Source organism: Felis catus, chromosome A2, assembly GCF_018350175.1.
Source record: "Felis catus isolate Fca126 chromosome A2, F.catus_Fca126_mat1.0, whole genome shotgun sequence".
In the NCBI taxonomy this organism is placed as follows: Eukaryota; Metazoa; Chordata; class Mammalia; order Carnivora; family Felidae; genus Felis; species Felis catus.
This window is the reverse complement of record NC_058369.1, coordinates 147,374,280-147,400,858: the sequence shown is the minus strand read 5'-3', so window position 1 is coordinate 147,400,858 and position 26,579 is coordinate 147,374,280. Positions and strand designations below refer to the sequence as shown.

The 26,579-nt window shown below is 35.9% G+C and overlaps 1 protein-coding gene across 4 annotated transcripts in view; it reads right to left on the bottom strand.

Moving 5' to 3' along the window:
- Window positions 1-26,579, bottom strand: part of MKLN1 (muskelin 1) — a 378,358-nt gene that overhangs the window by 33,314 nt on the left and 318,465 nt on the right. For all 4 annotated transcript variants that reach the window (XM_003983064.6, XM_006929380.4, XM_003983063.6 and 1 more), the window contains 3 exons: window positions 22,907-23,128; window positions 20,078-20,207; window positions 1,293-1,440 (listed from right to left, as the gene is read on the bottom strand). In XM_003983064.6, the coding sequence (XP_003983113.1) occupies window positions 1,293-1,440; window positions 20,078-20,207; window positions 22,907-23,128 (500 nt within the window). The remainder of the gene's footprint in view (window positions 1-1,292; window positions 1,441-20,077; window positions 20,208-22,906; window positions 23,129-26,579) is intronic.

Sequence of the window (26,579 nt, the reverse complement as noted above, 5' to 3'; positions counted from 1 at the left end):
GTTGAAAAAAAAAATTAAAAAAAAAATATTCAGTGAATTATGTTATAAACAGATGTGCTGTGTTCTGGGCTTTGTTGTTCCATTTGCAGAGCACAGGCACAGCAGATTCAGTATAATTCTTAAGGGCCCTAGAATTTTGAGAATGGTAAAGGAGCATGGGCTTCAAGTTAAAGTCATCAACTGCATTAGCCCCTAACAAGACAGTCAGCCTGTCCCTTTGAACTTTGAAGCCAGGCACTGACTTCTCCTCTCTAGCTATGAAAGTCCTCGATGGCATCTTCCTCCAATAGAAGGCTGTTTCATCTACAATGAAAATCTGTTCAGTGTAGCCAACTTTGTTAATGATCATAGCTAGATCTTGCTAGATAACTTGCTAGAGCTTCTACATCAGCACCTGCTGCCTCACCTTGTGCTTTTAGGTTATGGAGATGGCTTCTTATGTTAAACCTCAGGAGCCAACCTCTGCTAGTTTCATACTTTCCTTCTGTAGCTTCCTCAGCTCTTAGCCTTCACAGAATTGAAGAGAATCAGGGCCTTGCTCTGGAGCAGGCACTGGCTTAAGGGAATATTGTGGCTGGTCTGATCTTCTATTCAAACCACTAAAACTTTCTCCATCAGGTGTTTTGCTTTCTCATCATTCATGTGTTCACCAGAGGCACACTTTTAATTTCTCCAAAGAACATTTCCTCCGCATTCACAACCTGGCTGTTCAGCAAAAGAGGCCTATCTTTCTTCCCTTGACTCAAACAATTAGAAGCCTTTGTAGGGGTATCAACTGGCCTAATTTCAATATTGTTGTATCTCGGGGAATCAGGAGATCCAAGGAAAGTGAGAGAGGTGAGGGAACAGCTGGTCGGTCGGTGGAATGGTCAGAACACATACATTTATCAATTATGTTTGCCATCTCATTATGTGTGCAGCTCATGGTGCCCCAAAACAATTACAAAGGTAACATCAAAGATCACTGATCACAGATGACCATGACAAATACAACAGTCATGAAAGGGTTCAAAATATTCTGAGAATCACCAAAATGTGACAAAGAAACACAAAGTGTGCCAACACTGCTAGAAAAATGTCAACATGTTCGACACAAAGCTGCCACAAACCTTCAACTTGTAAAAACTGCAATTATCTGCCAAGTGCAATAAAATGAGGTGTGCCTGCACTGACATTTAAATGCATGACATCACAAATTGACATAAGCCTTCCATATTCCTCTTCTTTTGAATAAACCAACAACCTCAAACAAATATTACATTGGGATTGCAGCACAGACAAGAGCTCCTTACCAACTATTCCTCACAATGTCATAAATCCAGAATGAATTTCTGACATTCTCCTCCCTCTTCTCCTTGTCTTTGCTGAGTCCAGATAAGACATGTATTTCATTCAGTTCGGGATCAATGGTTGCTCTCTGTGTGAATCCTGTCATTGGAACTATAAATTGAAAAGAGGAAATAAGAGGACAACATTTGTGTTAAGTAAGAGTAGAACTACTATATACAAGATTAATCCCTCGTGACTGCTCTGCTTCTGTCCACAGCACTGATCTTCTCACATACTATAGAACTTTTATATCAAACAATAAACAATTGCTTATTGTTTTCTTCTAACTCTAGAATACAAGCTGTATGAGGACAGAGGTAGTTTGGCTCACTATTCTGTTCCCAATGCTTAAAACAGTGCCTGGCACATAACAATTACCCAACTATTTGTTGAAAGAATAAACGAATGCTAACTATCCGGAAGGAGTTACAAGGAGGGAAGAGGTAGAAAGTGGTATACTATGTCATCATTTTTATTGAGGGAAGAAAGGTCAATGTGTTAGTTAACTGATTTATTATCTGGATCAGTTCTAACTTAATAGTAAAGGTAAAATATTCAAATGTTGACCTGGAAAAACACAAATCTGACAGGAAGTAAAATGCAGGTTTGTTTAATAAGGTCAGGGTTGTTTAAAATATCTGTTCATGACATACAATGAAACGACATAATTTCCAAGTAAAAATAAAACATTTTGGGCGATAATATGCCATTTTATTTTCCTGAGTGGCTCAAAGTGACCAGAGTTAATAATGTTTTCTTTTTCTTTTCTTTTTTAATGTTTATTTTTGAGAGACAGAGAGGCACAGAGCGTGAGCAAGGGAGGAGTAGAGAGAGAGGGAGAGGCAGAATCAGAAGCAGGCTCCAGGCTCTGCGCTATCAGCACAGAGCCCAACATGCGACTTGAACTCATGGACCGCGAGATCATGACCGGAGCTGAAGGCGGACACCAAAGTGACTGAGCCACCCAGGCGCCCCAATGTTTTATTTTTCTAAGAAATCTATTAAATGAGTGATTGTTATTCTGCATTATCCAGTAATTTGCAAAACACAGCAAATGCAAATTTTTCTCACCATTGTTATATGGAAATATTAGTTGAAATGTAATTTTATGGATCATGACATAATTGCCTTGAATCTAAAACAATGTCATTGTTTCAACACTACATTCCCTTTATACATGAACAATCATCATATGCTCAAAACACAAAGTAAATATTAGACTGAAGTAAAATATTTCTTTTTTTAAAAAAATGTCTACTTATTTTTGTGAGAGAGAGAGAAAGGGGGTAGAGAGAGTCTCCAACGCTGTTAGCAGAGCCCAACATGGGGCTCAAACCCAACAAACTGTAAGACCATGACCTGAGCTGAAATCAAGTCAGACGATCTACCGACTGAGCCACAAGGGTGCCTCTGAAGTAAAATATTTCAATCAATCAAGAATATTATGGCAAGAGATGTTAGCCACATTGATTTTCATTTGTCTTTATCTACTTTAGCAGGGCCAAATAACCCAGCATTTATTTTTGCCTCATGTACTGAAATTCAAGTCTCCTTTCATGGTCCTCTTTAATAAATTTGTTTGGAATATTTTAGAGACTATCCAAATGCAGTCCATAGTATATATACTAAAATAATACAGACTCACACTACACAACACATAATTTGCATCTGTCCATACACAACGTTTATATTTATACATACATGCACATCAACCTAATCTGAATAATAATCTCAATCCTCATGCCAATAGTCTCTAGTGGGTATGTAAAGTCTGGTATTTTTTTTATTTTTATTTTTTTTTTTCAACGTTTTTTATTTATTTTTGGGACAGAGAGAGACAGAGCATGAACGGGGGAGGGGCAGAGAGAGAGGGAGTCACAGAATCGGAAACAGGCTCCAGGCTCCGAGCCATCAACCCAGAGCCTGACGCGGGGCTCGAAATCACGGACCGCGAGATTGTGACCTGGCTGAAGTCCGACGCTTAACCGACTGCGCCACCCAGGCGCCCCAAGTCTGGTATTTTTTAAATGAGGTTTGGTAAACTTTCAAAAGTGCCAACGTTCTACCCTATTTCTCAGATAACCTTGGAAGAATAAATAGTAAAGAAATGACAACACTTTTGTTAGTGGTAAAAGGAGAGGATTTAACTGCCTAAATTTACTGTATTTAAATCTCTCCATCCCATTACATCTTAATACTCAGCCTTTAAATTCAGAATTCTCTAAGATGGGCTGGCAAACTATGGTTTGATCTAGCCTGCCTAGGGTCAAATCAGGTCTCATCCATTCATTTACATTTTATCTGCGGCTATATCACCCTGTAACAGCAAGGTTGAATACCTGCAGCAACAGTGTAAGGCCTACAAAACTGAAAATATTCACATCTGGTTCTTCATATTAGAAGTGTGCTGACCCCTGTTCTATAATCTTCTAAAATACAAATTTCAGAAATGTATGACTTATAAATTAATCCAATAACCCACTTAAGTAAGAGCCTACCGAGAAAATTGGTATTTTGGGGTGGAATGGAAATCAGTGGAGAGGGAAAGAAATTTTGAATTTTACAAAATGGGAGTGGAATCACCAAAGAGAGGGAAAGAAAGGAGTATTGGGTTGGAGGAAGAAGCATGTGAGAAGATGAAGAATGCTAAGACCAAATTTTATATGCTTCTCTTTCTAGATCGTCACAATTTGCCTAGAAGCAGCTTAGGAGCAGAAGAGAACAAGGACAAGGATTGTTTCTTAAAAACAGAAGCAGTGGGGGGGTGCCTGGGTGGCTTAGTGGGTTGAGTGCCCAACTTAAGTCGGGTGAGTTCAAACCCCGCGTTGGGCTCTGTGCTGACAGCTCAGAGCCTGGAGCCTGCGTCGGATTCTGTGCCTCCCTCTCTCTTGCCCCAACCCACTCGCATTCTGTCTCTGTCTCTCTCAAAAATAAACAAACCTTTAAAAAAAAAAAAAAAAAAGAAGCAGTGGGCAGGTTTTCAATACTCAAGGGTATCACGCTTATAAAATCTATGCCGTAAGGTATTACAAAATATTACTTTGATTACAAAGCATACTAGAAACTATGTATTTCCCCATTTCTTTTATTTTCCACATCCACTATGCTTTTCACTCTTCATAATGTTGTTTTACCTCCCAGTTATACATTCAAATCTGTTACTGACTTTTAAACAGCTTTACAGAGATAATTCATATACCATACAATTCACTCATTTAAAATATTCACTGTAAAATCATCATCACAATCTAAGTTTTGACTATTTATAATACAGAAATCAGATCTTTGTGTTCCATAGGTTTTTGAAGGCCAATCTAGGAACTTAAATATGAATAAGCATTGGAAATAAAATAGAAGTAGAAAATCTTGTTTTAGTTTACCTTCCTCAATTAACTAAGTGATTTCATGCAAGAAACTTTTTTTTTTAATTTTTTTTTTTAATATTTATTTATTTTTGAGACAGAGAGAGACAGAGCATGAACGGGGGAGGGGCAGAGAGAGAGGGAGACACAGAATCGGAAACAGGCTCCAGGCTCCGAGCCATCAGCCCAGAGCCTGACGCGGGGCTCGAACTCACGGACCGCGAGATCGTGACCTGGCTGAAGTCGGACGCTTAACCGACTGCGCCACCCAGGCGCCCCTCATGCAAGAAACTTTTAAATTATTTTATCAATGTTTTTTGTTTGTTTGTTTTGTTTTTTTAGTAATCTTTATACCTAACATGGGGCTTGAACTCACGACCCTCGAGATCAAGAGTCGCATGCTCTTCCGATGGAGCCAGTCAGGTACTCCCTTGCAAGAAGCTTTTTTAGACCTCAGTTTTCTTATCCAAAATTTCAAAGTAGAGCTAGATAATGTACTGGGTCTCTTCAAAGTTGAGATTTCTGTTAAGATCAGACTCTGGAGGGTGAGAGCAGTAATAGTATGGGCACTTTCAGTAATATTAAATTAGTACTTACATGTAGCACAGACAGACTCCTGAGATACATGGGTCAATTAGGAAGTTGTTATGATTATAATAGGAGTGGACTGGAAGAAGGAAATAAGGAAATACTGATAGAGAAGCATTACTTCCACGAAATGGGTGTCATCAGCACAAGGAGGGTAAATACTATGTCCTAAGCACAAAAGTCCTCTGGACTGACACAACAGAGACCAAGCTTGAAGCAGAAATGCGTGAAAAGTATGAGTAAAAATGTTTCACTGAATTTTCTTGGAGGTTTCCAAATATTGCATTTAGGAATACTCAAAGGCAAAATTTCTATTAATCTTTATAGACTTTTACAAATATAATTTTTATTACATACTAAAGATAAGGAAAAATGTTTATATATAAAATGTTTATAATTAGAAAAAATGGAAGAACATACATCAAACTATAAATAATAGTTATGAAGGCACAGTTAGAACACTTTTACTGTCATTATATACTATGTATTTTTCCAATATACACTGCTTTTATAGTTATAAGGAAAAAGAAAAACCCAAACCAAAATATAAAAAACATATATCCGGGTATAAATATTGGGGAATTTTAGCAATGTGAAAAATTCTCACATATCCTCCCATATCTGTCATGAAGAAAATTTTACATGAATATCTGGAATGTTATTATTTAGATGGAAAGGGAATTCAGGTTCCAAGAGATGGTTTATTGGCACTAAAACATTTTTTTTCAAAACATTTTGCTGGCATGAAGTTACAAAACTGAAACTAGGCATTACTTTAGCTGAATTAAAGTATTTTTGACTTTTCCCCTAAAAAATAAAAATGGAAACTTGTACCTGAGGAGTTAGTTCCTAACAATCAGGGGATTAATTGAACCTTACACTAAATATATCTATGTTAATGGCCTTTTGCCTCAATTTTACAAATTGCACTTAAGCTTAATTCTTACTTCTACTCCATTCCACATGCAATAACAATTCAAAAACATTTCAACAACAAAAAATAATAAAGTTTTCCATATCCATCTTCAAAAGCACTCTAGATTTCTTGAAGAAACTATTAAAAATGTCACTTTCTGGGGGCGCCTGGGTGGCTCAGTCGGTTAAGCGGCCGACTTCGGCTCAGGTCATGATCTCACGGTCCATGAGTTTGAGCCCCGCGTCGGGCTCTGTGCTGACAGCTCAGAGCCTGAAGCCTGTTTCAGATTCTGCGTCTCCCTCTCTCTGACCCTCCCCCGTTGTTCATGCTCTGTCTCTGTCTCAAAAATAAATAAACGTTAAAAAAAAAGTCACTTTCTGTAATACTCCACATCTTTTACTTTTGTAAACAGGAAAAAAAAAACTTATTTTTTATTTTAAATGGAAAATTCACATATTCTTATTAAAGAAATATGTAAGAATTATAGCGTGGCACTAGTAAGCATTTTAGACTCAGATTTTCACTAACAGAAGCTGCTTACGATATCTAAAGTTTGGGCCTTTTGGTTTCAAATAGTAAACTAAACACTACATTATCCTTCTTCCCCATCACCCCACAAAATTGGCAGGAAGGATATTCTGGCAAAAAGAAAGAAAAATAGCACTAGAAAAGAAGAAAGTATGTCATCAAGAGATAAGAAATTTTGAGGCTCTCACAGCCAAGAAAAAGAGAGCCTACTCACCAGAGGTAAAAGATGGAAAACTTCCACATAAGTAAGTCATCAAATACAAAAGCACAAATAGGCTGTGAAGAGGACATCCCTGTGGGGAGCGTACTAAGGACACAAGGGCCTAAATGAGAATGAGAGCAGAGCCTAAAGTAACTCCCAACACAGATACTAGGGAAGAAAGCCTGGTGGACAGTATGTGCCATGCACTTATACAAAATCCCTGGTCAGTGTCTTACGTAAGGGAGAAGCCTGTGGGGAAATACGCCTATATACTGCACAGGAAGTCACTATCAATTATCTTTTTTTAACAGATGTAGTCCTTTATTCATAAATTTTAATGTTTAGACAGGAATTAGAAGACATATGAGAAAAATTTCAACAAAGATAGGAGCCTAGATAAACATACAGAATGGGAAAAATAAATCACAGAAAGAAACTTAAAAACAAACAAACCCCAAGCTCGTTATCTTTGTAAAGAATAAAAGAATATTACATGTGTAAAACAATAAGTTCCATAAAGAGGAATAGAAAATATAATATTAAAAAGTAAAACTGATGAAAAAAAGTAAAACTAACAAAAAAAATCAGATGACAAAATGAAAAACAATGTGCATAGTTAAAAAGTCAGTGGTCACAGGATAAAAATGATACAAGTATAGCAAAAGATACAGAAATTATGATAGAAAAGTTAAGGGACACAGAGGATAAAACCAATGAAGTAAGAAATCTGTCTGAGAAGAACTCTTGGGGTGGAGAAATCAGATAGAAGAAAAAAATAATTATAGAAAATTTCCCTGAATGGAAGAAACAAGTGGGAGTCCCGTCTGAAAGAGCCCTGGGTGCTAAGCATATTTTGCAAAAAAAGACTTTATATATAGGTACTCCCTGCTTTTTCAAAGTTTACATTAGGCCACTTTGCTTCTATGTAAGATCTATATTAGGACTTGATTTTGCTAACTGAAAGAGATCTGAGGAGGATCTTCAGTTTTATGAAAAAAAGGTAAAGGGCAAAAATAGCATTCAGGGCCTGTTGTGCAGTAAGCCCTTGTAGAGGCGGCGAGCACCCTGCAGTGAGAGTGGCCCGGCCCAGCACCTCCCCAGGAATCAGACTCAGCATCTCAGCATCAAGTAGCCAGAGCCGTGAACTGTGTGTGTGAGCTCTGTGCTTTATCTCAATTTATCTTGTGCATCAGTTAGCAAGATGTGTCCTAACGTACCAGAAAAGCCTGAGAGAGGGTTTTTTAGGGAATCTGGGAAGACGGAAAACGTTTTCTTTATAAATAAATGGTAATTGCTTCTTTGCTTTATGCCATTTTGGCTTACCAAAGTTTTCATAAGAATGCTATTTTTGGATACTGGGAGAAATTGAAAGAGAGAGATCTCCTAAAGAAACTTTAGAACTATAGGAATAAAAGTTCTAAAAGCTTCCAGAGAGGGGGAAAAAGCAGGCTATTACCTATGAAAGAATAAGTATCAAACTAACATTAGACTTTAAAAAAAAAAAATTTTTTTTTTTAACGTTTATTTATTTTTGAGACAGAGAATCTGAAACAGGCTCCAGGCTCTGAGCGGGCTGACGCGGGGCTCGAACTCACAGACTGTGAGATCATGACCTGAGCCGAAGTCGGACGCTTAACCAACCAAGCCACCCAGGCGCCCCTAGACTTTTTATCTGTAACAATGAATGCTAAAAAAAAAAAAACAAAAAACCCAAAACAATGAACGCTAGAATATAATAAAATAATAACTTAAAATTCTGAGGCATAAAAAGATGGAATTAAATTCTATTTCCAACAATGAGGGTGAAATAAAAGAATTTCTGGATCAGCAGAAATATGAAAATTTATATCAATGACTGCACATGAAAAATTATTTGAGGAGCTATTCCAACAAAACAAAAAAAAGGAATCCAGGAAAAAGAATGACACAGGATATAAGAAACAGTGGCAGTGACAGATGACACAGGAAAGCAAAAGGAAGCTTGAAAGAAAATAAAGATCCATTAGATCCTGAGCCTTGAATAAGACATTTGGAATGATAAAGTTTTAATAGAGAATATTTTCTTACCTGTAAGTCCAACTACAATACTTTAATTATATATGGTGGCCAATTTCCCCTTCCCTCATTTTAGTTTCATTGTTTAGAATTTTGGTCGTAGTGTTTTTCTTCTGGCAACAATCAATTTTCTCAAGAAAATTTGATCCATCACTTATCACATACTTTCAACATCTCAATTTATTTCTGAGTCTTGCTTCCAAATTGGTTTCCAATATGGGTCTTCCTATAGCAAACTTTCTGAGGCAAATATACCTAAGAATATTTTACTTCTCACTAACACATGAAAGTTGGGAGAATATAAATTTCTTGGTTTACAGTCATTTCAGGGTGCCTGAGTGGCTCAGTCAGTAGAGTGTCTAACTCTTGATTTTGACTCAGGTCATGATCTCACTCACAGTCCAGGGATTGAGCCCGCATTGGGCTAAATGTGCTAAATGTGGAGCATGCTTAAGATTCTCTCTCCCTCTCTCTTCCCCCTACTAAAGTCATTTTCCTCAAGTATTTTTAAGCTTTACTGTTTTCTTCCATTTACTACTGCTGTTGAGCTGTCTGATATTCATCCTTCTATCCATCTATCTTATTCCCTTGTAAGTCATTTTCCTCTCTGAAATGTTTCAGAATTTTCCCTTTGATTTTTTTAAAGTAAGCTTAACGTCTAGCACAGAGCCCAATGAGGGTCTTGAACTCATGACCCCCAGATCAAGACCCAAGCTGAGATCAAGAGTTGGATGCTTAACTGAGCCACCCAGGTGCCCCTTTGATACCCATGAACCATGAGGTCATGACCTGAGCCGAAACCAAGACTTGGACGCTTAACTGACTGAGCCACCCAACTGCCCATCCTTTGATATTCTTAATCTTACTTTAATGTGTAAGTAATATGTAATCTTACTTTAGTGTAAGTGTTCCCCTTATTCTTCCTTGCTGGTAGACTATATAAGCCCTTTCACCAATCTGAGGCCTTTGGTCTTTTCTTAATTCTAGGAAGTTTACTTCTATTATTTCTTCAAGTATTTTGCCTTCTTAAAATTTTATGTTTCTCTCCTGTTACTGCTATTAAGATGCTGGTACTTACACAATTCTTTTCCATGTCCTTTGGTTTTTCTTTTATATATTTTTTTATCTCTTTGTCCTTTTTTTTTCCTATTTCTTCCTGAAAGAGTATTCATTCTAATCTTTCAACTAATTTATTCATTCACATCCATTCTATTTATAATATTTGTTGCAGTCTTCATTTCAAATACATTTTTCATATCTAATATTTCCATTTGGTTCTGTTTTTATGATTTTTAGATCTTATTTCATATTATTAATATATAATACCTTTATTAATATATTATATATTAATAATTCTGGCATATAATATTCTGGCATATAATATATTATATATATTATATATTATATATAATATTCTGGCATATAATATATATTATATATATATAATATTCTGGCATATAATATAATATTCTGGCATATAATAATTCTGGCATATAATTCTGGCATATAATATAATATATAATAATTAATATATAATACCTTATTAATATATTATACCTTTAATTATATTAATCATGCTTATTCTATTGTTATTTTTTACAGTTTATTCATTTATTTTGAGACAGAGACAGAGAGAGAGAGAGAGAGAGCGCGCGCGCATGCAGGCAAGCAGGGGAGGGGCAGAGAGAGAGAGAATCCTACTGCAGAGCCTGACACGTGGCTCAAAGTCACGAACCATGAGATCATGACCTGAGGTGAAATCAAGAGTTGGACGATCAGCTGACTGAGCCACCCAGGTGCCCCAATCATGCTTGTTTTAAATTCCTGGTTTACCTATTATATTTCTGCTTTAGATCACATATGTTGTCAGTTTACCGATTCCTTTTGAGATAGCTGTAGTCCTCAACTATCTAGTTATATTGCTCTATGAGGTAATATTTTTCAGGGTGTCAGCTATTCTTTCATTAAGATATATTACATTGGGGGGGGGGGGGACCAAAGGTCAGGCCTTAACTAGCATCAGCACCAGTGAATTTAAGGAAAATGGAAGAGAAGAGCCATAAGCTAGTGAAGCCTAGGCACAAAGAATCAGATTAATCAATTCTACCATCATCCTCCTATGTAAGGGTTTCACACCTTTTGACCTTTTGGAGGAAGTAGAAGGCAGTCTTCTTGGACTTGAAGGGTGATGGGAGGGAGAAATGAATTTTATATATGTATATATGTATATATACGTATATATGTATATATTATGTATGCAAACTAAGAAGGAAGAAATGAATTATAGAGAGTAGATGGTCAGTCTGTATCTAGTGATATCAATTTTTTTTTTCAACTTTTTTTTTTTTTTATTTATTTTTGGGACAGAGAGAGACAGAGCATGAACGGGGGAGGGGCAGAGAGACAGGGAGACACAGAATCGGAAACAGGCTCCAGGCTCCAGGCTCCGAGCCATCAGCCCAGAGCCTGACGCGGGGCTTGAACTCACGGACTGCGAGATCGTGACCTGGCTGAAGTCGGACGCTTAACTGACTGCGCCACCCAGGCGCCCCAGTGATATCAATTCTTAATGCCAGTAGGGTTTATGCACTAATGTTATTCTTTGAATTCTGGCACTAGTTATACAGGCTACTGCTGCTGGTTTCTGTAGTGAAGGAGTAAAAATTAACTCAAGGTAATTTAGGGGACAGACAGCATTTGATCTCATTTAAAGAGTTTCTGGAGGCCAGTTGCCTCTCATTTTATTTTTCCAGGACTTATTTCTCGGGAAGGGAATCAGCCACCTATGTTAGTTTGCTACTTTGGCAGAAACTTTTCATATTATAGCATTTTATATTGTTTGAATTGTTTTATTAATTAGCACAACTGCATTACTTCTATAATAATTTTATAAAAATAAAAACTGGTTGAACAAAAATGGCATTATCAAAAACTAAAAAGACTTAAAGGTCAAAACCAAAAAAGTTTTCATTTTAACATGTTGTAACTATTAACACAGTCTTCTGTATTAATTTTCTTCCCAAGAAGAAAACAAGGCTATCTTTTCAATTTAATGGTTTCTAATGGGTCGTTGCGAGGGGAGGGAAAAAGGAGATTTACAACGTATAGTATTTTAAAGCTTTTAGACTCAACTGCCAAAAAGCTCAACTCAACAGCAGGAATCTTAATCAGTCTTTATAAATAAACTGACTCACAAAGAAAAATTAAAACAGATCAGTAAACAAGACCATATGTTAATCGTGAACTCATTTTGAAAGGACACTTGTCTGAGAAAATAGAAAATAAGAATAATACAACAAGCAACTATTACAGCCAACCTGTTTTTAGTTCTTCCTGGAAATTAACAATGATAATCCTTCGACTCTCTCATTTTTTCTTTAGCATCTTTAAAACTTGAAATAGGACAGCTAAAAAATATTTTATCTGACAATCTGAATCACAGTTTTTCTTTTCATTTTCTTCTGTTGACCCAACAGGGGGAAATTAAAAAGATCACAGAGGTATTTTTTATTTACTTATTTTTTTAATGTTTACTTATTTTTGAGAGACAGAGACACAGCACGAGGAGGGGAAGGGCAGACAGAGAGGGAGACATAGAATCCAAAGCAGGCTCCAGGCTCCAAACTGTCAGCATGCAGCCCAATGTGGGGCTTGAACCCATGAACCACAAGATCATGACCTGAGCCTAAGTGGGACACTTAACTGACTGAGCCACCCAGGTGCTCTGATAATAGAGGTATTTTTGAAGTCATTTCAATTCTTGAGGAAGATACATTATTCCATTAATTCATAAACTAATCTCAACTCTACTTTTGCTTCCTGATCCAAAGAACATATTATTAATCGCTTTAGTTAAGACACAGGAAAAATACAATTTTAGAACTGTCATGGACACATAAGTTTCATAAAAACAGCTTTCTAAAAATTGTTTTTTAGGATAGTTTCAGCTTTAAGTAAAAGAAAACCTGAATAAGTTAATTGGCTCATATAACAAAATTTTGCAGGTAGGCAGTTCCAGGATTGTTTCAGCAATTCAACCAAATCACGGTGCTAGGTTAGTTAACATCCCTACAATTCTCTTGGCCTTCCTTTCATTTCTGAAAGTTGCCAGTACCAGCTCTAAGCATTACATCCTTTCATACTACCTGTTCTGTTCCATTCCATTAACCTGTACAAAACTGTATCTTTATAAATATCCGGTAGTGTTAATACCACTTCATTACCTTCCATTTTCAAAACTGTCTCTAGTGTTCTTGCACGTTTGTTTCTACTGGCAAACTGTAATTCCCATTTACTAACAAATGACCTAAATTTTATATTAAAAATATGAGGGGCAACTGGGTGGCTCAGCCATTTAAGCATCCGAATCTTGGTTTTGGCTCAGGTCATGATCACATGGTTCATGAGTTCAAGCCCCACATTGGGCTCCGTGATGACAGGGCGGAGCCTTCTTGGGATTCTCTTTCTCTACCCCTCCCCTGCTTGAGCTGTCTCTCAAAATAAATAAACTTTAAAAAAAAACATATTTATAAGCTTGTAACGAAGCAAAAATACCTCTGGGAGAGTGGAAGGGGGCATTATGGAAAGTTATTATTAACTATAACATTGAGAGAAAAAAAGTACATAATCCAATTTTATCCGAATAATGGCACAAGTGGAAAAGATGCTAAATGGAAAGCAATGAAACCCATTATACTGAAAATAAGCACTACCGTTACCTAGCTCAGTAACTAATCTATGTTAATGACAACAACGCATTAGCTTCAGAATCTTCTCTATATGGCTGAATTAGCCTGATTTAGTTAATTGATAAAGTCTAAAAGGATAAAAACCGTAACGATTTATTCTATATAATTACATTCATACAAACACATACACTCTGTTATTAAAAAACAATGCCAATAATGTCAATGTTTGACCAATTCTGAAAGTTGAACTAAAAATCAGTAAGATTTTAAGGTTTTCATGAAAATATGTTTATAGCTAAATCAGATCTTGCAGACGTTACAAGCTTAGCCCTCATGTTAGTTTCACAGCCTGATAGCAGAAGGGAATGAAATTTAACTGTCAAAATTTTGGAGCTAGATGAGGCCTTAAGATCAACTGGTTCAATTTCCTCATTTTCAGATGAATAATCAGGCCCAGAGGAATTATGCATATAATTCTGCCAAAGTTGCAGAGGGATGAGTGGCAGACCCAGAAGAAGAGAGACCAAGTTTTCTGATTCTCAATTCACTATTCTTTCAATTATACCAATCTGTCACTATGGTTAGAACAGAATGGAATAAACAGTGACAGATGTGGGAAAATACAGTCAACAGATGTTAAGGAACAAAACAAGTAAACACATAACTACTAGAAGAACAGGGATTAGGTTGTAAGAGCTCTGTATCACCAAAGCTCGACTCAGCATCTGGCAAATGGTAAAGACTCGATCTGTGTGTGTTACCTTGAATAATACAGATATGAGAAAGTAATCCTATTACAATAAACTGAGTTTCTATAGCAAACTATAAAGCTCTGGTGGTGTAACAGACTATCTTCTAAACATAATTTTCAATTAGTGTTAAATACAGAGCTTACATATGGGGAGTCTGCTAAACCCCCTGTGCTTGCCAAAAGTTATTCAGAAATAAACCCAAATTTTAGATGTGCTGAATTTTGATGTAATTATGTATGTGTTAGACACAATACTAATAAATCTCTTCTTTCTAAACAGCTGCCAATCCGCTGATTTAAGTTGTAATCTCCTTCTGAGGGGAGCATAAAATTGTTATACTTTAGTAACAGTTGAGGTTTCTTTAGATCTTGAGATGTTAAATCTAAGACAATTCATTTAAATAATTGTAAAGAGCAACATTTAAGATTTTATAGTATCTGATACAAAAAATTATAATAAGCAGCAGTAATTTTACAATTACATATGCCGTCTCTAATTGGTGATCTTAATAGTTCAAATTTCTTCTATGATTTCAAACAATCCAATTTGAAACTCACATCATAAATGCAGTTTTAATCAAATAACCCACATTACTGAATCATAGATAAACATAGTAATTATATGTTAAGTCCATCTCAAATTACAGTAATTAACTGTAGTAGACAAGCTTTAGAAGAACAGTTAATAAACAGACTGTTTAAATAAGCTACAGAGCATCCATGTAATGGAACAAAACTGGTGTTTTCCAAGAATATTTAATAATGTGGAAATTTAAATAGTATCCTGCCTTGTCCTTAGAAGGACTTTTCATGGTTTAAAAATAATAATCTAGTAAGGTAAAATAAAATTAAATGGACTTTTAAAAATCAGGTGAAAGTAATCCTATGGGAGGACAATACAATATAACATAGTTCTGACATGAGGTTTTCTGATTGGTCTAACTTAATCCAGTGAAAGATTTTTTAGGAGATCTGGAGTACTGAAAAGATTGAACGCTCTTTAGGCAATCTTGATTAAAGTCTATGTATTTCAGATAAGCTTTTCACAGGTTTGGAAAAGCAGTCAAGATTATACTGTCAGATGAATATCTAGAATTGTGTTTACAATGAATATTAAAACCACATGCTTTAACCCTTCATCTGGGCTTGAGGAGTTAGAGAATTTCAGGAGACAATGATTTGTAAGCTAAGACCTGAAACACAAGCACAACATAGCTACACTTTGGAAGTCAGAGGGAAGAGTGATTCAGGTAAGGAGAAGAGCACGGGCAGAAACCCAAAGGCAAGAAAAAGTACTGTATCTATAAAGAATTAATATTCAGTAGTCATAAAACAAAGAATTGGTGGAAAGGTGAAGGTGGATCCTAAAAATACGGCTGCAGAACTAAGGTGGGGCATATCATAAAGGAATCTGAGAGCAGGCTGAGTTTAGACCTAATCCTGAGGGCAAGGGAAACCATGAAAAAAATTTTAATCAAGGAAGAAGACCTATCAAGTTGACATTTTAAAAAGAGATTTTTTTTTTTATCTCGCTAACACTAATCAAAGGTAAGGTTGTTAATCTACTTCTCTGTTCTCCCCATACACAACTGTAAGCTCTAGGAAGATAGAGCCCTTATTCCCAATTGTGATCTCTAGCACTTAGCTTGTAGGTGCTAGATACAAAAAGTATCTGTTGAATAAATGTTAAACCACATGATTCTGCACTGCACTGGTAACACAAAACTGCTATATTCTGCCTGCAGTATGGAGAAAGACTTGGGGGGAGAGGTGGGGTACACAAGAAGAGGAAGACCACTTATTACAGTCAAGTGTAATCAAGTAAATATTTATCAACTATATTCTCAACACAAAATGACTATAGTAAATACAAGAACTTGATAAGCCTTTGAGAGGTTTTAATGAGATAATCAATGTAACAGTCTCTGTTCAGAGTATATATGTTTTCAGGGCCCCTGGCTGGCTCAGTCGATGGAGCAAGCAGCTCTTGATCTCAGGGTTGTGACTTTGAGATTACTTAAAAATAAGATCTTTTAAAAACAAATAGACAAACCAAAAAAGAAGAAGAAGAAGAAGAGGAGGAAGATCAGGAAGACAGGCCAAACAGGTGATGACAGCCCACACTAGTGAGGTTGCAATGGGACAGAGAAAAGATGGAGGTAAAACTAGCATGAGTTAATTACTGAATAGATCAGTGAACCTACAGGTAGCACTGGCAGACTCTTGTGAAAATTGAGGTACCCAACAGTAACACCAGCTGAAACTAGAGGGTCAATCTGGCCACGAGCAGGGATACTACATAATTTTGGTTACTTATAGACACACAAGCTAAGGCTGAGAAATTAGGTAACTTGTCCAAGGTGACATGACTACAAACTGAGATGGGCTCTGGAGAGCTAACACAGTGGTTCTCAATTCTGGCCACAGGAGTATCAGAAACCCAGGAGGGGAGCGGAGTGAGGGGAGACAGACAGAGATATATGGGTGGGGGGTAGAGAGGAAGGGACAAATGGGAAGGAAGAGAAAAAAAAGAAGGAAAGGAGGAGAGGGAGAGAGACGAGGAAGGGGAGAGAAGGAAGGAGGGAGGAAGATGGAGGAAAAAGAAAGAAAAACAAAAATGAGAAGAACGGGATTTCAGTTTCATTTGAACACACCCGACAGAGCTGCTGAGGTTCCACAATTCTAAGTAAAACCACAACACTGTTAGGCGGGAAAACTTCCCAAGTATGTAGTCTAGCCAGATGCTCAACTCTGCCAGAAAAATCCTCTCTTAAAGCACCATACGACCTTTGGACGCTGCAACTTGTAGACACTGTCAAAATTAAGCACTTGAAAAATGTGTATCTGGACAAAAGAGTGATATTTGGACACAGAGTGATATTTTCAAAACTTCAATCAATCAGATCATGACCCTGGCATTAAACTTTTCAATAAATTCCTATTCTATTTAGAAAAAAAGAATTCCACATTTCTTGCATTTGTACAAGGCACTGAATAATCAGTCTTAACCAGTTTGCTAACCTCATTTGATACCAACTCTCCCCACCCTCAACTGGCACCAGCCCCATCTCTTTCTGGAATACGTTAAGTTCTTTCCTGCTTTGGGACCTTTGTACTTGCTCTTCTCTCACTTCTTAATGTGGTTCTTCCTAACTCTACTTCTCATCTTAAATCTTAAAGATGACCTCTGCAGAGATGGTTTCCAACCTGCTTTATCTACATGGGACATGTCTTATTCTCATGGGAGGTTTCTTCACAGCACTGAATGGCAACTGCAAGTCTCTCCAGTAGCATGTGAGTCCTCTAAGAGGAGGGATCTTAACCCCCAGGCCCACAGCTATTTCTCAAAGTTCTTAAACATACACAGCATACGGAAGGCACCAAAATATGTTAGGAGGGAAGACAAGAGAGGGTCAAACTTAAGATGTTAGCAGATGACCAACAAATATCATTAAATTAATAATTCACCATAAATCAATTAAAAATTAAAGAACACATAGCAAAACTGGTGATTCTGATTTCACAGAAGTTGACTATAGCAATAATTAGGGAATGAATCCACACTTGTCTTTTTTCCTAATACTTGTAGTCCAAGGTAGTAAAACCATATGATGAAAAAATATTAGCACAATCTAATGTTAATTTAAAAGTTGAATATAAAACTCTGCAAAGTTTCATACAATAAATACCTTTTTTTGAGAAACTGTTTAAAACAATTTTAATATTTATGTATTGTTGGGAGAGAGAGAGAGCATGCATGCACGTGAGCGAGTGAGCAGAGGAGGGGCAGAGAGAGAGGGAGACACAGAATCTGAAGCAGCTCCAGGCTCTGAGCTGTCAGCACAGAGCCCGATGCGGTGCTCAAAGTCACCAGCCATGAGATCATGACCTGAGCTGAAGTCAGACGTTCAATTGCCTGAGCCACCCAGGCACCCCTGGGAAACTGTATTATTATTATTTTATTGTTAAGGAATCCACTTCTATGACTATATTGAGGCCCAGGCTGGGTTAAGAGTAATGAGTCCTGGAGGTAACTACACCAGACTCTGAACTTTCTGGTTATAAGCACTGTATTCTCTCTCTACCTTAGCTGAAAACCCAGACTCAGGAGGCCTCAATCCCTGCTTCTCTATTCCCAGAAGATGCCAAAGCCAACTCTAAGAGGCTTTTTCAGAGAAGAAGACGACTTTGCCTTCCCAAAAGACAAACCCTTTACTTTGCTTTATGAGTCACAATAAATATTCAAAAACCAGACAGAAATATATCAAAATGGTAACAGATTATGTCTGGATAGTTTGATACATTTTCTTTTTTTTGCATCTTTCTAATATTTTCCAAATTCTCTACATATTATTACTTTTATAATGAAAACAAAATTGAACAAAAAAATAATTATCACATGTTGCTGGCTCTAAAGCTAGCCATAACCGTAAGGAAAGCATTATCCTGATCAATTCTGCAAGTTACTATATAATAACAACTAATCTTGAAAAATCTCCAAATGACTGTCATTAGAGCTTACTTAGAGTGAATTTTTGTACTAGGTCTTTGCTACTATCACACTTTGCTACTATCTTGGAAGTAGCTTAAGTATGGTGGAAAAAAAACACCTCTGTACTCATTTCCCCCAGAAAATAAAGCTCTAGCCTCTGTCTAGTAAGAAATATGGGAAAAGAGTCCTAAAGGTCCCTTCATGTCCACTTTTTAAGTATGGTGCTCTTTTGTCAAAAAAATTTTTTTAAGTTTTTCCTCATTAATATCAACTATTTTAATAAAAAGATCTATTTTCCTAAATAATAGCTATGGGGTGCCTGGGTGGTTCAGTTGGTTAAGTGTCTGACTTTGGCTGAGGTCATGATCTTGCAGTTTGAGTTTGAGCTCCACGTTGGGCTCTGTGCAGACAGCTCAGAGCCTGGAGTCTGCTTCGAGCCTGTGTGTGTGTCTCTCTCTCTCTCAAAAATACACATTAAAAATTTTTTTTAAAAAGCTAAAAGAAAAAAAAAAGCAAGCTGATCTAATTTCTCAAATTAGACATTTCAAACCATTGGGTCTTAAACAAATATTATTCTTCTGTGTGTGATAGTCACAGGGTAACTATGTAAATTATTATCCAAAATAAGACACCTGAGAGTGAATGGGGCACTATTAATAACCATGCAGGGCAATATGCATAACACTGGGACTATCTCAAGCAAATCAATCACCCTAGTACTTAGGAGAATAACTTGGATGCTGAGCTTGCAAACTTAAAAGGCATTACCAGTTACATTAGGTCCTCCCTCAGAACAAAGACATACTCTATCATGCTAGTGCCTGTTATATTAGTCACTATAGGAAAAGCAGAAGGTGGAAAGGATTAGCAAAAATAGAATAAGAGTTTTTAAGATACTAATTTTTGCAAAGCCCCTCCACCAAACAAGCACACACATAAATAATATCTTTAGAAATTTATAAAAGGAAATAATATAATAACTTATATATTTTAAACAGATAAAACTGAATAATTTAGCTGGTAGATTTTTCTTCCTCTTACTCAGAATTATTTCAATTAAAGACACAGGGAAAGGGTGAAGAATGGTTAGAAAGAAAAGATAATGGTCTACAGTCTTCTTTCTAAAGTAGCTAAGACGCGAGAGAAGAATCACTAAATGCCTTTACCCATTCCAGAGTCTTTCTTGGTGCCATCTGATATTATGTCTACATGATCAGAGTCCACATCATAACTAAAGAAATCATTCAAATAGGTCTTCGATCGCTGGCCACCAAATACATATAAGCAACGATTTTTCTGAAAAATAAGGAAAAAAGGGCAAAGAAGGGAGAAAGTAGTCACTTCCATGAAGAATTCAGAGTGATCCTTTTAAAATTTAAACCTCTATAAAAGCCATTTTATGACAGATCCATGCAATGGAGTACTGTGCTGGTATAAAGAGGGATGATGAAGTTCTCTCATACTAAGAGGTGGTGATCTCTAGGATACCCTATGAAAGTAAAAAAGCAAGGTATAGAATAATGTATACAGTGCTTCCTTTGCATAAGAAAGGGAAAAAAGGAATATGTATATGTTTGTTTCTTTCTTCAAAAAGAAACAAAGGAAAGAAAGTAATAAAAGACCTTTATGAGAAGGGACAAAGCAAGAAGACAGGGATAGAGAAATCTGATCACTCCAAAAGTATGGTTTTGCCTTTAGAACCATGTATACTGTTTTTATTTAATTAGAAAACAAAATTAACTCAAAAGAAAAAAACAATCTCTGAAATTTGAAAAACAATGAAATAAATCTATCTGTACATAAAGATATGACCACACAGGGACATAATCACACAGAGAAATAGTATTTCTAGTGATTTTAATTCATGTTTTTTGACTCTCCATCCCTAGCTATATCCTAAACAGAAAAATGAGAAAGCAACCTGAAACAACATTCAGTAATTTTTGTTAGTTCTGTGATTCTGTAACTATTACAGAAAAACAGAATAATGTAATATTGCCATTAAGAAGGATTTTAACCTTAAAAGATACACAAATACAAAATCAAAAGGATATTAAATTTTAAAACTCTATGATTTTTAATTTGAATTGGCCATGTTAGTAGGAACTAATGACTTAATTTTTCTCTTACTAAAAAAATATATAGATATGTGCATATATACATATAGCTATATGTGTACATAGCTCTATGTGCGTGTATAGTGGGAAGGGGGCACTCTTGGACAAAGAGAAAAATTGGGGCATCAATAATGACAGCACTGGATTAAACACATCAAATATATAAGTCCACAAGTTCATAATAATGCTTAAAAAAATACACTGGTTAACTGTGGAGCCTCAACTTATTAATATGAAAAGGTGACAAAGAGAAAAAAATCATGTATTTTTCTGTGTGGTGTACACATCAGGGTAGCCAAATCGTTAATGAGGGTAAGTTTTTAATATCAGAATCAATTAATAAATACAGAATAAATAACATAATTAGAAAAATATGTTTCACAAACCCTACACAATGATTATCAATGACTGCAAAAACCATTCAGTAAAAAGTTGACAAGAAACTTTATTACTGATGAATCAGGCTGTAACACCTAAACCCACAGAATATTCTTAACATCACCAAAAGTATGACAACTACACATTAAATGCCTCTTGACATTTTGCAATCAGACCATCTTTTAAGTATTCTTGCACCCCTCTTTTTGCCTTCCCTGCCTCCAAAAAAAGAGAATCTAAAATGAATGAAGCCTCTAGATCTAACTACCAGCTTACAGGAAATATAGAGACTAGACAATCACAACACTACAAGGATAAAATTAGCCAAATCAAGAATACAGGAAATTTGAGAGCACACATGATTCAGTTTAACAAGTAAATAAATGGCATGCAAGGGGGAAAAAAATAGGAGCAGGGAGTACTGTTATGGCTTAAAAGAAATCTCAGAGACATAACAACCAAAAACAATACACAGATCTTTTTTAGAGCCTGACTTGCCGAAACCTACTATAAAAAGGTATTTTTCAGTATTTCAGAAAACAAAATAAATGCAAACTATATATTAATGATAATATGAACTTGCTGGTGCTTTGGTTCAGTATTATAATGGTATCATAATTATGTTTATAAAAAGTCCTTATCTGTTAGAGATACACTACTGTATTTACAGGTGTAATGACACATTGTCTGGGATTTGCCTTAAAATACCCCAGCACAAAATTTAAAAATAAACTTAAAAAATCTACTCCTGAAATCGCTGTTGCACTATATGCTAACCAACTTGGATGTAAATTAAAACATAAATTAATTAAAAAAATAAACTTAAAAATCAGAGAAACATCAAAGAAAGAAGTGAAATATTAAGGGGCAGATATATGAAAAATGAATAGTGGAATATTGCTAATTGTTGAGACAGATAAATAAGTACACAGGAATTTATTACACTCTTCTCTATACTTTGATATATGTTCAAAATAGCCCACAGTATGTTTTTAAAGTTATGTTCACAGAAAGAAGCCCAGGTTTTCATTATAACATCTGAAAAGGTAAAACAAATGTTTCTATATTGGTTTTGCTGATAAATTTAAATTCTAATTCTATACAGTCAATTCTTAATTCCTCACACTTAATGGAGAGTGGCAAAGAGGAAAAGAGAACAACTGATCTTCTAGTTACTAAGAGAAATCAGTAAGTAGAAAGGTATTAAGAAAGAGAAATAGCTACAGTATCTGTATAAGCAGTAAAGTTAGTCATAAAAGTGCCTTGATTAATAGTTGAGTAATAACTATTAAGGAATTACTAGGTTAGTGGGAAGAGTCTCATAATTACCAAACAGTACATTGGCTAAGGAAGTTTTATTTTTGCCTCTCATTGCTAACACTAATCATGTATTTTTAATAAAAAGTTTTGATCTCTTTCTGAAGATTTAGATTTTACTATTCCTTTTCCTATTGAGATATACATGACAAAATAAGAATACGATATATAGAATATTCTTACTGAGTGGAATAGCATGCAGTGTCCTATCCGAGACTGGATGTCCTCAGGCCCAGCATTACAGGAGTCCTCTCGAAGAAGTTTCCAAGTTTGACATTGACAGTTGAAAGCAAACAACCCACTGAACTGTGGTTCACTGGCTCTGCTGTCGTCTACGCTGCCATTACATGTCAAAATTCTACCACCAAAGGTGTAGATCATATGTTTTTCTGAATCCATACACATCTATCAGAACAAGACAAGATTGAAGAGTTATAGATTGTTCCTGTCATATGTGCTAAAATGAAACCAACGTGTGCAGTTTTAGATTCTCAAAAAACTAAACTTCGCCTTAATAACACTAAATAGCACCCTTGATTACCGTGTGCACTTACTGTAATAATGCTCACCATCTGCAGAGATTCAGGATGGATTCCTTAATACTTGGTCAGGTTTCCATTTTTCCCAGTGAGAGTAAAATATATAGGGTTAAAGAGCTTTATGCTTTCTTTAAACTGTGTAATTTTTACCAAATCAATCAATAATACATGAAGTGCTAAGTTATACCTAAGATTGAATACTGATCATACTCTATGGGTAAAGTGATCACACCCTCCTGTTCATCCTCCTTATAAAAAAAACTCCCTTCTTTCTATTCTAGGCAAGCATCCATCCTATTAATTTTGCTACCATTTAATCAGACAGCAGATATGTCAATAAGAGTGACACAGCTGAATTCATCTTTCTGTATTTATTTTGCAACTCTTCAGATTATGTTGTTACAAAATAGCAAAAACAAACAAAGACATTTGCAGTCAATCCAGACTGACTTCTGTGGTGATGACTTTACCTCCTTTAACACACTACATATTTAATTTTCTTTGATGTATGTTTTGCAATTTATGTTCAAAAGCCAACCTTGATTCTTTCATTCTTTCCACTCAAGGAGATCATGGCTTTTCATAAAAGTATCTCTGAGAAAAAAGTCATATGCCGCAAGACAATAAGAACCAAATTCTATTTCAAAGTGGATAGACAAACTGGACAAATTCTATATAAGTCCAAGATGGGAATCAGATGTTGAACACAAGTGGCACTGATATTTAAAGAATAAATTGCGTATACAAAACATCTATTTTTTTGGCCAAAGCACAAATACCAGCCGTTGTATGCTCAATTTTCTCCTCCCATCAAATTGTGACATTCATCTCTTTTTGTACTGTTTTTAGGAAAAACCTATTTTAAATATAAATTTTATTTTTTAAATTCATATTAAAAAGAAAAGATTCTAGCATCTCCTAATTTTCCCCTAACCACTAAAAAAGATCCAGTCACTTGCCAGGTTTCTGACAACCTTCCATAAATTAAGGTGAAATTCTACTATTCCTCAAGGGTGAAATCTTGGTGAATATAGTTGAAAGTATTCCCACTCTTGAGACATTACCTTGTCTCAAGTACTTAATGCTCAGATCTCTCCAAGCACCTCAGAATCAGGTTGAAAATCTTGACTGACTCATTATATGACCCTATTTAAATTTTCATAAATTTACAAATTCACACTATTTTTGGCCAATCTCTGTTATCCAGTCCTTATGTTTCTGCTTCATATAGCTACAAAAGGGGTTTCTATTTCCTTCTGGGGATATTGAAGTTTAATTTTAATGTGGTTATTCTCATTTGTTATTAGTGGTGAAGCATAAACATATCTTTATCTCGGTAGCTCTCTCCAGAATACCAGACCAAACCAACTCAAAAAAAAAGAGTAAGATATTGTAGCAGCTTCACCAATTCTTTCCCATATCTTAGAACGAACAGGACACAAAACAGAAATAATTTTATTCCTTCAGTTCGGTTCTTCCCTGGATAAGATAAGCAGTTTCAATGAGAGTCAATTATCGAACAAAAATTGTTAATCACCCTAGGAAACTTTATGCTGTTCAGCAGTTTATAATTTCATTTTCACTCTTAATCTCTGAAAAAATTTTCTGAACAGCTAATGATTACTAAAGTTTGTATGGTAATATTAACATCTTTTCTCTGAAGATTTCCAGAGATCACCTAAGTCAAAAATTGGAACACCACTCACTCATCTACTCTATCAAGTTAGAAATTTAATTTCTAAAATCAAATAGTGGATAGCCACTTATTCCACACCCCAATGTTTTAAAATCCAAAAGAGTCTTTATTCTACTCTATCAAATGAATACAACATTGGCTAGGATTACCCTGGGTTCAAAATAATTCTCTCCTCACAAAATTTCAAGCTTTCAAAGCAGTGTTGCCCAAACCACCAACCTCTAAAAACGCCTCATACTAATCTGATCCTTGCTTACTTACAAAGGTAACCAGTTTCCTCTCTGCAGCCTTTAGGATTTTCTCTTAATTCCTGGTTCTAAAATTTCATTAAGGAAGTATCCAGGTAGGGATAGTTTTACTTCATTCATCCTAATCTGTCCCTGGTGTTTTAATTCTAAAACCTGTCCTTCTTCAGCTCTGAGTTTTTTTCCTTTTTAACCTTGAGGTTTGCTGTTTTTGGTTTGCCTCCATTCTTTTTCTAGAACTCCTATTAGGTGGATATTAGAACTTCAGGATCTTTTCTCTTTTCCTTAACATTTCTCTCATAATTTCAGCTAATTTAGTAACCACTTAAAGGTGACAGCTTTTTAATCAATTCACTGAGATTGCTGTTTTGCTGTCAAATCTTTAAACATATTTTTTCTAGATACTTCTTTATCATGGATGAAACAGCCTCCTGAGTTACTCTAAGAACATCACTTAAATTTATCTTAAAGGCTTCTTCAGTTTACAGTTCTAGCTGTTTTTGTTAATTCTCACTTTGCTGAATTCAGTACCCCTGTCTCATGGTATTAATTATTTGGAATTTTTTAGCTGCTGTTATAGGCCTTTTTGTATCTGTGAATCCCTATTCATCCGCCTCTTTATATCCAGCAGCCTTCCCCAAGGGAGCCGGTGGGGAGAAATGAGACATGATGCCATCAAGGGTGCCGGAGCAGCTCTCCATTGCCTCCTGGGAGTACTGTTCCATCATTCCAGCTCCAGTGTCTATGCTCAACACCTGATCTGTAGACAGTTATCAAAGGTAAGTGCTGCTCAAACTGGAAAATGCCCTGCTGTTCAGTCACCAATTGTTCATCTAATATTTGCCCTAGCTATATACACTTTGAGACTCAAGGAATTCTCCCCATTTTTTTAAGTTCCCCAAGAACACTCTTTCTTGTTTATTAACATTACTACCAGTGTATTCTTTTGCATTTCATAGATTGTGGGGCAGAAGGGCAGTAAAAGTATACATTCAGCCTGACAATGATCTAGTGGCCCGGGGAGAATGTTAATGAGCTGAGATCTCCAATGCTTTGATTAAAGTTTCTCCAGCCACTTCTTGGCTAGATTGTATTCTATTTTCTAGTAATTTCCCCCAAAAATGTTTATACTTGAAGGACAATTTGGCTTGATATAAAACCCTTGATTCACACTGTCTTTTCTTGAATACCTTCTAGATGTTGCTCTATTGCCTCTCTTGGCATTGAACATAGCTGTAGAAAAATCTGACACCAGTCTCATTTGATTTCTCTTCTAGGTGACTTGATAAGTTTGCCTAGCTGTATCAAAATGCTCTATCTTTGAAATTCAATATACCTTAGAGTTGAATGTCTAGGTCAATTTCCCCTGAAGATAG